Source organism: Coptis chinensis, chromosome 7, assembly GCF_015680905.1.
Source record: "Coptis chinensis isolate HL-2020 chromosome 7, ASM1568090v1, whole genome shotgun sequence".
Lineage (NCBI taxonomy): Eukaryota > Viridiplantae > Streptophyta > Magnoliopsida > Ranunculales > Ranunculaceae > Coptis > Coptis chinensis.
In genome coordinates this window covers 66,241,233-66,255,124 of record NC_141462.1, presented here as the reverse complement: position 1 = coordinate 66,255,124, position 13,892 = coordinate 66,241,233, and the positions used below count along the sequence as shown (strand labels likewise).

The 13,892-nt window shown below is 40.5% G+C and overlaps 1 protein-coding gene and 1 long non-coding RNA gene across 2 annotated transcripts; both read right to left on the bottom strand.

Moving 5' to 3' along the window:
• Positions 1–2,063: 2,063 nt before the first annotated feature.
• On the bottom strand, positions 2,064–6,574 carry LOC147488453 (uncharacterized). Its single transcript, XR_015200916.1, has 3 exons — positions 6,347–6,574; positions 6,054–6,103; positions 2,064–2,261 (listed from the first exon to the last, which is right to left on the bottom strand). It is a non-coding gene; the product is annotated as an uncharacterized LOC147488453 (long non-coding RNA).
• Positions 6,575–12,336: 5,762 nt separating this feature from the next.
• On the bottom strand, positions 12,337–12,984 carry LOC147488452 (uncharacterized). The gene has a single exon (XM_086574386.1). It carries the CDS (start codon positions 12,982–12,984, stop codon positions 12,337–12,339), a length of 648 nt encoding a protein of 215 aa, XP_086430512.1.
• Positions 12,985–13,892: the final 908 nt, after the last annotated feature.

Below are 13,892 nucleotides of genomic sequence, written 5' to 3'. Positions count from 1 at the left end.
ATGGGGGTAAGTCTATCCCTGCATAAAATATTATGGAGTTTTTCATTATCATGCATAAAAGAAAATTAGTGTCCTAACACACTTAAAACAAAAGGTCACTCATGTCAATGAAACTATAATAAAAAAATCTCAAATGTATTAATTAAGCGTACTCCTATTTTTTTCTTATTAAACAAACAAATCAAGTTCTCTTATTATCATGGATGACAATCTAAGCAACGGACATACTACGTATTTCAGAAGAAAAAATTGAAATAACAAAATGCATATAATTTGTAGTTTGTTTCATGACTACTCACTATGGTAAACTATGGATCTAAAAGTGTAAGAAAACTTCGACACATTAACACATTTTAATCACACAAGAATAAAATTAATTAGTTGGCAAAAGTTATAGAGAATGGATGGATTACACTAATTATTATGCAAGTGAAATGTCACAGGATAGTAACAACATCAAACAATAAAACTTTATATTTACTTTAGTCATATATGTTCTCAGAATTTTATTTCATTATTTTATTGTGTTTACAAATATTATTTCTTTGTATTATCAAACAAAATATTAAGGAACCCTAACTCAACTTCATGCAACTATAATCCATCAACATGAGAGGAAGATAAACAATCAAACATATACTACTCTTATTTAAGGAAGCAAAAATGAGTCATTTAAAACTATATAAATCATAAACCTGAAAACAACCATCAAATCCTAATTCAGGAATGCAACTGGATCAAATATAACACGTATTCAAAAAAATAATTTTTCATATTCAACTATCAAAATCATATAGACTGAAACAAAACAATTAAGAATAAATACTCAACGTTTATTGTTGTTATTATTTTAAACAGTGAAAAGGTTCAAAAAATTAATCTCCATATACAATGACAATTAAAATAAGACTTGCTACCGTATAACACGAATTTTAAAATTTTTAGGATAATATAAACCCACTTCTAATATATCACCAACAACAAATTATATCGGCATGAACAAAGTTCAATGTATTAATTAAGAATAATTAATCCAATTATGGTTTATGACTACCAATTATCATGACTATTTTAATCAATCATTAATAACACAACACTAAGAAAACAACCTACACATGCCTGTCTTATTGGTGAAACAATATTATCTTCACATACCCACGGTAATAGTTAATCTATATACAATAGTATAAGAGAGCGTGTATACGCAAGTATACACATCTCAAAAGAAATACACATATATTTTATTTTATTTTATTTTTCTATTTCTAACTAATCCTATCTAACAAATTAAGCTCTTATACTTTACAACATTATTCCTCCATTAAAGTATACGAGTGAGGGGAGATAGTTCCTCCAACACCGAGGCAATTAGTTCCTTACTTAGTACGTCACAAAGTCATCAGTTAATGCATCTCATTCAATATAGATTAAAATATATCTTGTTTCTTGAATAAATAACATAATACTCAAATATAAAGTTCACAGACATGTTGTCGTACTTAATCCATACTCCATGTGAAAATGAACACCAACAATAAAACAATATTATAGCAACACACATCATTTTGATCAAATCCATTAATAATTAACATATTACACATATAACCACTCCTCATATGATAAGGAAAAATAAAAGCATTTCATATGCACTCCACAAGAGTAACTAATATAAATATACAAATTACACATACAAACAAATCAAGAAAAATATTGACTCTTTATTTTATTTCTCTTTTTTTTTTTTTTTTTTTTTTTTGTAAAAATAAAACGACTACTGAAAATAGTTTTGAAAATAATACTTCCTAAACACTACCCATAAACCACGATCCGAGAATCACTTAGACTCACCTAAGTCTAAGCTAACCAAATGCTCTGATACCAAACTGTCACACCCTGAATTTCGATAGAATTCGGAAAAACAATATTTGTTCCCGACTCTTCGATTTTCGAGGTGTGATGCACTCTTAACTCCCAAAAACCTATAATCAGTTTAAATACGCTGATAATTAAAAACCAATAAAAATTTAAGATAAACAAAAGTCCTTTTCATTTCCCAAGAACTCACAAATATGATTAAATTATAAATCTCCTTTCAACAACTCTTTAATTATAATTACAACTGAAAATACAAAACAATATTTGTCTCAACTAAAATCTATTACACCTTAAGGGAAAACAAAACATATCCTGAATGCGACGCTAATGCAAACCAAAAGCAACAACCAACCTTCTTCAACATTAAACCTGTCAAGGCTTATCAACTATGTTCATTTAATGAACACACCCGATAAGAAAATATGAAAATCGGGTCAGCATTATAAACAATGCTGGTGTGAGTAGCCCTAAAATACAAATCATACTAATACATATATATACCCAATAAATAAGGTAGTTAGTTCCTCCACCGAGGAACCTTAACATCCAACGAATAATACAATATTCTTAAGTACAGTAATTAAGGCAGGTAGTTCCTCCACTGAGGCGCCTTAACTTCCCACTAACCACCCAACAAACCATACGCATAATAAATAAGGCATGTAGTTCCTCCATTGAGACGCCTTAGCTTCCCAACCATAATACAAAGGCATTTAGTTCCTCCACCGAGGCGCCTTAGGTTCTAACTAAACTAAAAACCAGCCAAACATATTCTATACTTACCGCATTTCATGCTCAATTACAGAGTGGGTCATCTCTGCACAAGTAATTAGTTTGACCCACCCTTCTGTAAAACTATATACAATCATATATCTAAAGATATATTATTAACCAACATATTACCATAATTATATTATTTAAGGCTTTCTTTGCGTGTCCCTAAAATCACGTCGTATCTATGTCTTACCTAGTTTCCCTGGCTACCACAATCGCTACCCAACGCCGAACATGTACATCCACATGCCGCCCCTCACATAATGAATCACTCCATGCATAGCTACCCTAAGCGCGATATCGCATACCAGGTAACCCTCATACGAAAACCATTATATGAGTACTGCCACTATTCGGCATAAAATATTGTGCGTCTCGTTCTAATTTTGCGAACGGAATAATCAAGCCACTATTTGGCTACGCCAGAAGGGCCATTCAGATTCATTGAAACGCCAGAAGGGCCAATCAAATTACTTACGCTAGAAGAGCCATTCAGATTCACTGAAATGCCAGAAGGGCCAATCATATCACATACGCCCATCACAAGTGCCAAATCACATGAGTTGTGGTAGCTAGGTTCTAGGATTTTCGTTACGTAATTTATTTAGGTGTCATACATTCATGTCTCATAATAATTCTTGTTCTATCTCATGCCAGTATACTTAATTGTACTGCAGCTCAACATTTCTCGTTATAATAAAATCCACATTATTACGTGCCAATACTATTCATTGTATGATATCCAAGCATCTTTTTTTCAAATCTCAAAACTTATTATTTCACGTGCCAATCATATATTGCACTATACCATATGGAATATCTCAAGCCTTCATAAATACTACAATTCATTTAAGTAGCAACTCATAATAGTAATCAATCAGGTAATGTATTCGTTCAATACATTTATGTGAACTCCATTCCCCATCAAAGGCACGCATTATTTCCATTTGTGCACAATATAAATAGTATATAAATAACCAAAATATAGGTCCATTCTACCAATGTCAAAATGAAACGACTTTAAAAAGAAAGAACAACTCAAGTCCAAATATCACACATAATTATTCGAGTCCAAATCACAAGTTAAGTCAAACTAATCAACCGTCAAAAGCCCAATACTAAAGTCCATGAATCTAAGTCCATATGTATTTTAATTCTCATAAAAAAGTATATATCTAAGTCTTATAAGAATTCCCCTCCTGTTACATGTCAAATTTATATGCTTCACTCTCTACTCACGTCAAATCTTAATGAGATAATGACAACCAAATTTATACAAGCATCCACAGCATTTTAGTATTTGATTTGTCCATACAATTTACAACATAAAATGTAGCACAATTAAACAGTCAAAAGTCCACAGTCAAAGCCCAAAACCAAAACCCAAAAGTTTAAATATTTAAAGACCCTATTGGATCTATTTCAATTATATGGACTGACCCAAAACCAAATTAGAAACTGGCTCAAAACACAAATGGGTCGCCCCAAAGAATTAAACTAAACTGGTCCGAAACTTAAACTAAACTGGTATGGCTTAAGAACAAAATTAACCCAAATTGGCCCAAGGAAACTAATCTAAACTGGCCCAAAACAAAGGATTAATTTCGGCCCAACAACTAACAAAAATAGAACTGGCCCAACCAAAACAAAAGAAATTGGCCCATAGAACTAAACCTAACTGGTTCGGCCCAACAACTAACAAAGGCTTAGGCCCAAGCCCAACCAAATTAGAGTTAGAATAGGTGAAATTGGGAGCACCGGATCCAAATCTCGATCATCCCCTCCACCAGACCAGCTGGCATCCGGCCACCACAAATTCTAATCGCCACCCCTCCAAATATAATCGAAAATGATGAGGGGAAAAACCCCCACTACTTTAACAAAATCGAAAACCTCAATACTTGAATTCAAAATTCTTCAACCAAACTAGATCTGGAAATTTCTCGCCGCCATTAACGCTCCTCTGGAGCTTCAGCCGCACCATTACAGCCCACACACACACACACTACAATCAACTATGAACCCATCGATTTTAATCTAGATAAAAGCCCTACAGCTCTAATTAAACCAAAAACAACCCAATCGAGTTTTCCCAAAACTCTCCCTCGATGCCATTAACGCTTTCTTCCACCTACAACAACACCCACCCAAACACCAATTCAACATACCCACCACTCAATCGACCAAACATCCACCTTTAATCAACCAACACAACAACAGTATAACTATTCCAAACAATATACAGGACAAACGTTGGTTTGGCTCGTGCCGCCATTACCGACCTCTTCCGAGTTCCAACAGTTCAGTAAAGAATTTCAACAGTTTCAATAAAACTAAAAGATATCGAGAGACATAAATAAGTAGAACAAAAACTGATCGGAAGCACTCGGCAATAAAGGTTTTTATTCATAGATGTAAAACTCTAGTTTCGATGAAAAAGAAAAACGTAACTACTCACCTAAATTAAAAGCTTCACGAATCCCTCCTAGTTCGAATCCTCACGCTCCAACGCTCTAGAAAATCAAGTTTCCTTATCTCCGCTTCCATTTTATTTTATTTTTTTCTCAAAACCCTATTCTGTGGAATAATATGAATATATACCTGGGTTTGAAACCTAAGCCCAACACAGACTCGGGCCCAGAAATTAGGCCCACCTATCCCAAATCCAATCCAACAAATTTAAAATTAAAAAAATAAATAAATTAATAAATAAATACATATTACATATACGGGTGTTACACATGTATTGCACATTATTAGTTAAGAGCCATGGTATGTAGAACAACATGGAGAGAAGGAGAAGAGAAGAGCAAAATGTGTGAGAGAGAAAGCCCCTAGGGCTACATAACAATAACATCTTTGACATTATTAACCTAGAACAACCTACTCAAGGAGACTGATTATTCCACTAAGGCAACAAAAACAATGTAGTTTATAGATCAATAATACAGTAATACACCGGATTGTAGCCATAAGATATAAACACCCCCAAGATCACCTCAACCAAGTAAAAAGCCTATCATGAATCAGACTTTAGCTCAGTTAGATACAAATCAATATTAACACTGGGGAATGAGGTTTCTTTGTATACGAACAGGACCCATGCTTCCATTTTTTCTAAAAAAAAAAATGTGGAAGAACTCGGTATTACTTGGCCATCAGCACAATCCATATAAAATAGTAAAATACAGAAGAGCAACTCTGATTGAGCCTAATATTATTAACACAGTAAGCCACTATTTGATCCAAAATATAAAGATATAATAAAACAGAATCATAATATGCCACCACTAAATTAGTCGTTTTTGCACAATTACTAAAATGTAAAAGTTCCACAATAACTGAGGAATTCAATCGGTCTTACGCCACATTCATCTAGATTGAATAATGATGAAGAAACTAACCTTTCAAGTGCAAATATGGAAAATTTAGGCTTCCTCACAATCGTTAATGCCTGAAATGGATTCAAACATATTCGTATCAAAGAAAAAATTGGTTTCAGGTTGTAGAACTAAAGCACACAACCCAAAACTCTTCAAAAGAAATCAAAAGAATGATAATTGTAGTTGCAAATTTGCAATGCTAACAAAAAAATACTTAAAAAAAGCAAAGAAAAAAAGCAATATTGTTTTATCGTAAACCCACTGCCATTGAATCAATGGAAAATGCATATTAATTTATGTAAATAATTAATTACCTATACCAAATAATAGAGAGGTGCTGTTATGGAATGTGGAATTGGACTCTACCACCTCCCACATCTTTCTCATGTAATTTCACCCAACTCTATGCAAATAAGTGGAGTTGATGTAGTTGTTGGGTACCTGCGGCTACATTGGTTGGATTTTATCATAGAAAGGCAAGAGGGAATGTAGTTGGAGGATGCAGCCGATGGCTACAGTTTCTCCAGTATTAACAATTAATTATCAGCCCTATTGCTTATATAAGAATATTTTTTTATGTGAAAAATATCACATCATTAATAATAAGATATTATGCAATGAGGGGTTGGGGGTTGCATAGGTGACAATTATCCCAAAAAGAAAGAAACTATGAGGGGGGGCATAAACTGTAGTTGCTTTTAAATTGTGTTTAGAAACCATGAAACTTGCTAGAATTCTTGCCTAATTGGATTTAGTTGCTATGAAACTATGGAACTTGCTTATATAAGAATATTTTTTTATGTGAAAAATATCACATCATTAACAATAAGATCTTATGCAATGAGGGGTTGGGGCTGCGTAGGTGACAATTATTCCAAAAAAAAACACTATGAAACTGGGGGGGGGGGCATAGACTGTAGTTACTCTTAAATGGTGTTTAGAAACCATGAAACTTGCTAGAATTATTGTCTAATTGGATTTAGTTGCTATGAAACTATGGAACTTGCTAAATTATAGAGCCTTATCGAGTATCTTAAGTGGCTTTAGTGTTATTAAATAGAATCCTTCACATTTCGGAGACAGTGTTCCATACCATATGTCCGTATACATCTTAAGTTGCACCATTAGAAATGTCTATGTAAATGACTAACTAACCTGTTCATCGACAACTCCAGTTTGATTCTTAGCATCACTTGTGGCCAGAGGCGTCACTGGAGCCAATTATGTCCATCCCATGGCTGTCAGCGTCTTACACAATCTCCTTTTTTTCTCTTTTCTTCCTCTCTCTCTCACTGTTCTCTCCCTCTCTTTCCCCTAGTGGCCCCTTTTTTTCTCCTCATCTTCTCCTTTTTATATTCTCCCCCCTCATCTGGACCGCCCATCTGTCTTGTTATCCTACGACCCTTCTGCCGACCGTATGCCTGCCACATCCGTAGACTAGGGTTCTGCGATCTTGATTCACTGCTCCTCCGTGTCCTTACTTATGTTGCCTCCTATCCCCTGTAATGTGGACTTAGTCCACTCTTTCTACATTGTGCCACTACAAATGCCCCTTCTCGACTCCGCGGTCTCGTTAAGGGATCCGGGGTCGAGAACCCTCATTGTTATTCTCTTTCCACCGCCCTACTCTTTTTTCTTGATTTGCGTGCAAATTGGACTGCAATCATCACGTGCATTTTCAGCCGTCCCTAGTTCCTTTCGCTTCCATGTGTCTCACACTGGCTGGGCTACCCAACTGACTCCTCGAGCTCCACAAACCCCCAGTAATTATATTTTTACTCCTTCCCTATTTAAACCCCCCTCCCTCTCCCTCCTCCTCATTTCGTTTCCTCTTTCCCTTTGCTTTCCACTACTCTCCTCTTCACTCTCTTCCGATCAACCTACGGTTTGCACCCGCTCTATTGGCTTCTTGGCGGTTCTTTCCTCCTTTCGGACCTCTACTCAGGCATAACCACTCTCCTTGCTTCCTTCGGTACGTTTTCTAGGCTTGATTTATTTTTGTTCACACTATATAGTAGGTTCTTTCCATATTCTACGTCTGTCCCTATGTTTTTCTGATGTCGGGCTCTAACTCCGGTGATTCTTCCACTTCCCGTTCACCCCAAGTAGAGTCTCCGCCTCCTATTGCCCCTATAACGGCCCCCTCCACCTCCGGGCGCCCAGTCTCTTTGCTACCTCCACCCTCACGATGCCGCCACCCTAATTTGGACGCAATTAGGGCAGCTTATGGCATCCCAGCCAACATAACTTTAGAACACGTGCCATCCATCACACACTACCCTCACCTGCTTCCCCATCATCCTGGGCACCTTGTGATCACGGTGGGTCAAATTGTTGTCGGTCTACAGCTGCCCCTCACTCTCTTGGATGTCGAGGTGTGCAATCACTTCAACATCCCCCCTTGCCAAGGTATAGAAAACTTTTGGAGGACTATGTATGCCGTGTATGCATATAATAGAACCGGTAAGCCCAAAATCACCAGCCGTGACATCTTCTCCCACTACTTCATCAAGAAAAGTACCAAAGACGTCGGTGTGGGATACCAGTGTTTTTGTGTACGCCCTCAGAAGCTACCCCTCTTGCTCAGTACTACATCCTCAGACAAAGTGTGACACCATTACCCTTTATATGTATCAGGACAATTTCTGTCCGCGGACCTTCCTTCAGATTTAAATCTTAACCATCTCGCCTTCATCACCCGTGGTGAGTATCCTTGTCCTCCCCTTCTTTTTTATTGCATTGTTACCGTTATGCTCTAACTCGATGTTCTTCTCTGTTCTATAGGTTGGCGGCCAGACTCCAAATCCCAACTCTACTCCGGCGTATCTTGTCCCATTTTTCAAAGACTTTGTGATCTCGGACCCGCTCAAGCCAGTCACTTAGGCATCCACCCTACCACCGCCACCCCACTATTGCAAATCCCCAGTCTACAAACTTTCTGTAGCTTCTCAGCTCCCTTTTACCGCCCTCCCCCTCCCAAAGAGCGGAAACCCAGAGCCTCTCCGCCTACCAGAAAAAGATCCCACATTTCGTCCTCCCACCACCATCATCCTCGCACCTCCTCTCAATTCCCTGGATCCTGTGACTCTCCCACACCCTCCACGCCCGAAGACATCCCCTCCTACTGCTCCATTTCCAACTGGGACGACCAATATACCTCTCCCAACTCCCCCACTGATGAAATGGACGTTCGCAAACAAAAGCTTTTTGACAGCGACTCTGAGGATGATGATGTGACAGAAGTTTCCCTAACCGAGGTGAGGGCTCCTGCCGAAATGCCCCCGTCCAAGAGGCAGTGGACATCAACCTCCGAAGGGTCAGTCCCTGTAGTTCTGCAGACCTCTATGTCTGAAGCACCTGCCCCCATCACCTCGTCACATCAACCCGCAGTCTCTTCCCTATGGGCGTGGCAAATAACCGATTCCACCGGCAGCTCCAATTTCTGAATCACCCCCTGCAGAAGACTTCTGCACCATTTTCAACGTGCGCAACCACCGAGTATCCACAGCTGATTCCACCCTAGACAATGCGGCAGTAGCCTTTTCCCTATTCTACAACGCCCATCTACCCAGGGACATCGCCTATGCCGATGGGGGTTCGTTTGATCAGCACCGCACCTCTTTGTATACTAACTGGGAACAGGTATGTTCCTCGCTCTTTTTATTTTTTATATTTTTTCACCTCTCTATTTCTATCTCTAGTTAAGCTTGGACATTTCTTTCATGATCTGCGATCTTCTCAGCGCCAAGAACAAGTTGGCTGCCTTGGAGAAAGAAGTCAATGGCCCTTCTGGTCTAAAGGCTACCTAAGCAGGGCTTCAATCCGATCTAGCCGCTGCCAACTTGGCTAAACTCAAAGCCTAGGACGAACTGCAGTCCACATAATCATCTCATCAGAACTACATGGACACGGTCAACGACCGCCTGAGTCGTCAGCGGGAAATGCTCCTTGAACAACATCAGCTCAACCTATCTGCTTTAGTTCAACAACACCAAGCTGCCATCGACACCCTCAATCAAGAGCAGAAAGATGCTACCGCCACCCTACTTCTGCAACATCAAGATGACATGGCTGTCCTTCATGAATGCTTCAAGCTTCTCGCTGAAAAAGGGTAACCAAGAAGATACAGGAGGAGCTCGCCCAACTCACACAGGAAGGACGGCTTCTACCTGCCATGCCTACCATCCTAGTGGCCACCTCCAGAGAAGATGCCAGGGAAGAGGCGGAGGCCGCCGAGACCCTTCCCCACTCGCTGGTGCGTGAAGAAATCCCCAACCCTGCCGCGGCTATGGAAGAGACCCCTGCCGCAACCTTGGAGAGCATTACTGCCGCGACCACCACTGTACCCTCCGAAGAGGTTCCTGATGCACTAGTTGCTACCAACACTCCCTCTGAGATGCCCTAGACCTACTCTTTTTGTACTTTTTTGTAATAAGTCACTTTTACCCCATCTCGCCACTGATTGCAGTACACTTGTTTTGTTTATATGTTTATATCTGGATATTACTCTCTTGCATATGATGTTTGCTTTTGTCTGGAATGTTAGTTATCTCCTTTTCTCTTGACTTTGCTGCTTGTTTAAATCATACTGTATCTCTGTCTACACTTTTTCCCCCCTTCCTCTGTGATCTAGTCTCTTGGTCTTAATCAAACGTAGCCCTTGTCCTGCCCTCTTCCTTTAGTTTGGGCCATTCAATCAACTATAAGCCGGTCCCTATGCCCCGCGTATTATTAGTATCTCTAATCCACAAAGGGTTCATCCTACTCCGTGGGCTCCCAAGATTCAGTAGGTCGCTTGAGGCAACTTATCTTGCCTGCGACTCCCTCCAACCTCCTATCAGCAAAGCGCTCCTCACCTCCCCTGTCTCTCTTCACGCTTGGATTTCATGCCCCCTGTGTGCTTTACATCTCTCCTCCGTGAATGGCTCATCCCCCTCCGCAGGCTCTACAGTTTCTTTTAGTTCCGTGGGGCAACTCATCTTGCCCCAGGCTCCTCTCTAGCCTTGTATCAGCGAAGAGCTCATCCCCTCCGCTGTCTCTCTCCACACTACAAACCTATGCCCCATGTGTAATTTGCGCCTCTCATCTGCGGAGGGCTCATCCCACTCCGTGGTTCTATAGCTTCCGAAAGTAGGGCAACTCGTCTTGCCCCAGGTCCAATTCGACCTTGCATCAGCGGAGGGTTCATCCCCTCCGCAGCCTCATTGGTATTCCATGTCCCATGTTTATTTTGGATTCTTGCCCTTACAAATGATAATCTCTTCTCAAAAGTGATGTCATATTATATATTTACATAAAACTATAGATTCCAGTCTTAGCTTTTCATTACATTTAAGTGTGAATTTTTTTTCAACATTCTCACGTTCCACGGCTTTTCTATCACTTTGCCTTCCTGCGTCCTCAATTTGTATGTGCCAGCCCCTCCGACATCCACCACCGTATATGGTCCCTCCCAGTTCGGACCCAGCTTTCCATCTTTCTCCTTCTTGGTACTAGGTGTCACTCGGCGGAGCACCAGGTCACCTATTCGGAACTGCCTTGGCTTGACCCTCCTGTTGTACTGTCTTTGCAATCTCTGGTGGTACTCTTCCAGCTTTATACATGCAATGTCTTTTCTCTCCTCTGCTAAATTCAGATCTGCTGCTAGAAATCTCCAGTTTGAGCCCTCCTCCACGGCCTTTGTTCGCGTTGTAGCTGCCACCATCTCTGATGGGATCACGACCTCCACCCCGTAGGCCAATGAGAATGGGGTCTCTTGGGTGGACCCCTGAGGTGTGGTTCGGTAAGCCCATAGTACATGATTCAGCTTGTCGGCCCAAGCCCCTTTCTTATCTTCCAATTTCCTCTTAAGATTGTTCATGATTGTCTTGTTGGATGACTCTGCTTGTCCGTTGCTCTCGGGATTGTAAGGGGACGAGAACCCTTGTCTCACTTTATATGCATGTAAGAACCTGGCCACCTTCGCTCCCGTAAACTGAGTCCCATTGTCTGCTATGATGGTGTATGACAACCCAAACCTGCAGATAATATTCTCCCATAAAAACTTGATGATTTGCACTTCCTTCACTTGTTGCAGGGGCATGGCTTCAATGCATTTTGTGAAATAATCCATGGCCGTGAGCATGAACCTCCTTTTGCCACTGGCCATGGGCAGCGGTCCCACTATATCCATTGGCCACATAGCAAATGGCCATGGACTTAAGACATTATGGAGAGGTTCAGCAGGGGCGAATATCAATTGGGCAAATCTCTGACATTTGTCACATCTCTTAGCAAATTCCACGGTATCCCTTTTCATGTGGGGCTAGAAATACCCCTGTGTCAGTAGTCGATGTGCTGTTGTTCTCCCTGCTGAATGGCTCCCGCAATCCCCCTCATGTAATTTTGTCAACACCTCATGGGATAGTCGCGGACTCAAGCATTTTAATAGTGGTCCATTGAAGTTTTTCCGGTACAGCTCTCCTTCCAGTAGAACGTATCTCCGAGAAGTTTGCTCCCATCTCCTTATTTCCTTCTTATCCGTCACTTCCTTTCCTGCCAAAAAGTCCTTAATTGGCTCCATCCAACCCTCCTTTTCCTCCGCGACCTGACAAATCTCTATCACATCCTCGGTGCTCGGTTTCTCTAACCTTCCCACTCGTATCATTCTTTCTTCCAATTCGGGAATTACGGTTGCTACATACGCCAGGGCATCGGCGTGTCTATTCTCTCCACGACCCAAATGAAGGAAACGGATTTTTGTGAACTTTGCAGATTGTTTACACACCACATCCAAATATCTTGCCATCTTGGGGCATCGTGCGGCGAACCTTCCATTCGCTTGACACACCACTAAGTTTGAATCAGAATATACTGTCAACTCCTTCACTCCCAAATCTTCAGCCATTCTCAATCCTGCTATCACCGCTTCGTACTCTGCTTCATTACTGGACGTCGCGAACCCTAGTTTCATGGTTTACTCTATTCTTCCATTATCAGGTGTAACTAACACGACTCCTATGCCGCTGCATACATCGGTAGCCGATCTATCCACGAATACCCTCCACCTATTCTTCTTATCCCACGAGTCTAGGAGGTTTGGTTCACCCTCCCTTTCTGGTTCCATAACCATTTCTTCTCCCCATGTGGGATCCTCTGCGGGAAACTCTTCCAAAAACTCTGCCATCACCTGTGCCTTTTCTGCGGTCCTTATATGATATTGTATCTCATAGGAACTCAGAATCACTGCCCACTTTAACATTCTACTAGATTTTTCTGTCTTCAGTGCTTGTCTCAGAGGCAAATTCGTTACCACCACCACCACATGCGCTTTAAAGTAGGGTTTTAGCTTCAAGGTTGAGAAAACTAATGCCAAGGCATACCTCTCAATCCTACTGTATCGCGTTTCTGCATCTAACAAAGTCTTGCTCTAAAAATATACCGACTTCTCCATCTTGTCTACCACCCGAACTAGAACTGAGCTGACTGCATACTCCATGGCCCCCAAGTACAAATACAACTTCTCTCCAATCTCAGGCCATGACAGCAAAGGCGCTTTGCCCAAATATTTTTTTCAACTCCTGGAATGCCTCCTCACACTCCGCGGTCCATATGAAATCCAGTGTGCTCCTTAACAGATGGTACAATGGTCTGCATTTATCGGATGACTTGGAAATGAATCTATTCAGTGTCGCGACCCTTCCTACTAACCGTTGTACTTCTTTTACATTCTACGGAGATGGCATCTCTACAAGGGACCTTATCTGTTCAGGATTAGCCTCGATCCCTCTATGTAAAATGATATAACCCAAAAACTTTCCCGTAGTCACCCTGAAAGTACACTTCTCAGGGTTCAGCTTCAAGTTATATTTACGCAGTATC